We start from the raw sequence: 2,562 nt of genomic DNA, 5'->3' as shown, positions 1-2,562 counted from the left end.
ATAAATGTGAAAGTTTCAGTAAAATCACTTTTCTTTAAAATGTAATTCAAGTTCCAGTTGCTATTTTTTCTCAAAAGAAATTTCCTAAAAATAAAAAACCAAAACTCTCCCCCAAAAAAACAAACATAAAAAAAAATAAATAAATCTTAAGTCAACCTCTTAAAATAAGAACCATTGTTTCAGCAATGGGGAGTTAGTCACAGCACTGGGAAGGGAAAAAAAGGGGGGAAAGGGAGAAAAAGCAAGGGGGGGAAAGGGAGAAAAAGCAAGGGGGGGAAAGGGAGAAAAAGGGGAGAAAGGAAGTATTACATGGTATTTAATCTCCTTTATGAGAATAATATTTTTAATCTGCTACTAAATTTATATTGATATTCTGACATTGTAACAATGCCATTTTATTTATAAAATATTTTCCTGAAAAAAAATCATCACATTACTGTAGGATGATCTATAAAATAGGTAATTGGAGAATTTTCAAGAATGATTTAACTATGCCGTTTCAAGCATCGGAACTTGTCCTACCCAAACCTTTAGGAAAAGTCTTGATTTTCCACTCCCAGTGCTCCTAGAGAAAACCGATGTTAGAACAAGGTGTTTGGTGGAAATGAGTTATGTATCTCAAAAATTTGCTTTCATCAGTTGAAAATCTGCTCCACATTGAATGCAAACCTTTTAACTCCTGTTTGATCCAACAGGCCAAAAGAGAACAGATGTCATACAGATGTCACTCTGTCCTCAGACTGAAGGGTGGGACTGGGGGCAATAGGCATAAGAATGTCCTCTGTCCTAATCCTAGACAACCTAAGCACCTTTAGACACAAATTAGCCCCACACTATGTAACAAAAGTACCAACACCCTTATGCAAACATCCAAAAAAAAAAAGCCCAGGAGAAAGTGTTTCTTTTAAAACTCTCATTGATACTCTGTGGGGTTTATTTCCCCAATATAAATCCATTAAATATCTTCTAGTAAGCTCTGCTGCAGCATGAAAAGGTCTTCCTGCACAGGCAGAGAGGTCAGCAAGATCAGGCTCACCTTGTGAGGTCTGTGCTTTTCGTGAACGTGGAGAACGTGGATCCTCAGCCTGTCTCTCCTTTCAAAGGATCGGTCACAAAGTGCACAAGGAAATTTGCGGTCCCCCTGGTCCACGCAACGTGTGTACTTGAGGTGCTTGTCCCGGTAGTACTTGTAGGCAAAAACCTTGCCGCAGTGCTCACACTTGAAGCTCTCCCCGGTTTCTGTACAGCAGAAGGGAAAAAGTGCCACCTCTCCGTTACACCACAGCAAAAGGGGCTCAGTTCAAATCTGCATCCTTGTAAAGCCGGGACCCAACGGGGAATTTTAAGTCTCCGTAACGGTAAACGAATGTTATCAATATAATTAACAAAATCCATGTCGGGTCTACTAAGCGTTTGCACCGCTCCACTTTCCTTTCTAAGGGAGAGGAACAAACTAGAGCCCACAGCCTGCAAAAACGATTGGGTTTAGCTACTGACTTCGGCCATACAGGATTTCCATAAACAGCGAGCAAACGTGAAAAACCGACGCAGAGTCCCACATAAAAGTACCACTCCATACAGAATTGTTGAGAGGTATTTCTTATGAAGAATTGTCCATAAATTTTACTTCCCATCCCAAAAAGAAAAATAACTTTGCACGCCTTTTCTATCGTTTCCAAGTAGCTATCGAAATAAATAGCACATTTATTTGGTTTTCTTTTTTATTTCAAACGATTTTTAACCGCTGAATTTAGAAACAACATCTGAAATTTTTCAAATGCTTACACATCCTTTTCTGTCTAATACAAGTAACGTTGGCTTAAGCCTTAAGATGAAACAAAAAATTTAGCTTCTGCCTGAACCAAGCACTTCAAGACAACGGCTACAAAAGTCTCTATGCCAAATTTCCATGCCAATTTGCTTCTCTTTCTGCTGCACCCGGCCGACTCATCTCTTCCCCGCTCCAGCTCTGCTTGCATTGGCACAAATTTGTTTTCTTCACACATCTGTTTTGCTTATAAGAACGTCATACTTTCTGTCCACTGTAAGCAGAACTACCCCTGGAGTAAGTGCGTTTGGCATTTCTTTTGCAAGCAATGTCTGCACTACGGGATCAGAACGACTTCAGCATTCCTCGATTACTTAGAACGTTAATTGCATGAAAAAACTAACACGGAGTCGCGTGTGCAATCGTAAGAAGAAACGGGATCAAAACAGCAATGACCCCCAAAAGCCAGTCCTCTCCCAAAACCGGACCCCTATACAACGGCTCTGCGGGGCCGAGGCAAGCTCAGTCCAGCACCACCAGATGTTTTACAATCGTCAGACCACTTTTGACTCCCCGAGGTGCCGCGAACCGGCCGAAAACTGCGGGAGCAGAAAGGCGTCGCCTCTTGCTCGGCACTGCCGGCGGCCCTCGGTGCAAAGCCCAGGCTCCCCGGCGCCGAGGGGAAGCTGCTGGAGACTGCAGGAAGGGGCAGCCGAGGGTCAGCTCCCCGGGAGGGAGGGCACACCCGGGGGACGAGGACTGCGGGGCCACCATCCCCGCGGCAGAGCCGGTCA

At 43.5% G+C, this 2,562-nt stretch overlaps 1 protein-coding gene across 1 annotated transcript in view; it reads right to left on the bottom strand.

The window, feature by feature from the left end:
* Positions 1-2,562, bottom strand: part of LOC103806988 (PR domain zinc finger protein 14-like) — a gene marked incomplete at its 5' end in the record, with an annotated part of 5,785 nt that overhangs the window by 2,587 nt on the left and 636 nt on the right. The window contains 1 exon segment of the mRNA XM_009079703.1: positions 1,037-1,239. Coding sequence (XP_009077951.1) covers positions 1,037-1,239 — 203 coding nt within the window.

This window comes from Acanthisitta chloris, unplaced genomic scaffold (genome assembly GCF_000695815.1).
Source record: "Acanthisitta chloris isolate BGI_N310 unplaced genomic scaffold, ASM69581v1 scaffold8808, whole genome shotgun sequence".
NCBI lineage: Eukaryota > Metazoa > Chordata > Aves > Passeriformes > Acanthisittidae > Acanthisitta > Acanthisitta chloris.
Note: the sequence above shows the minus strand (reverse complement) of the source record. Positions and strands in the feature narration are given on the sequence as shown.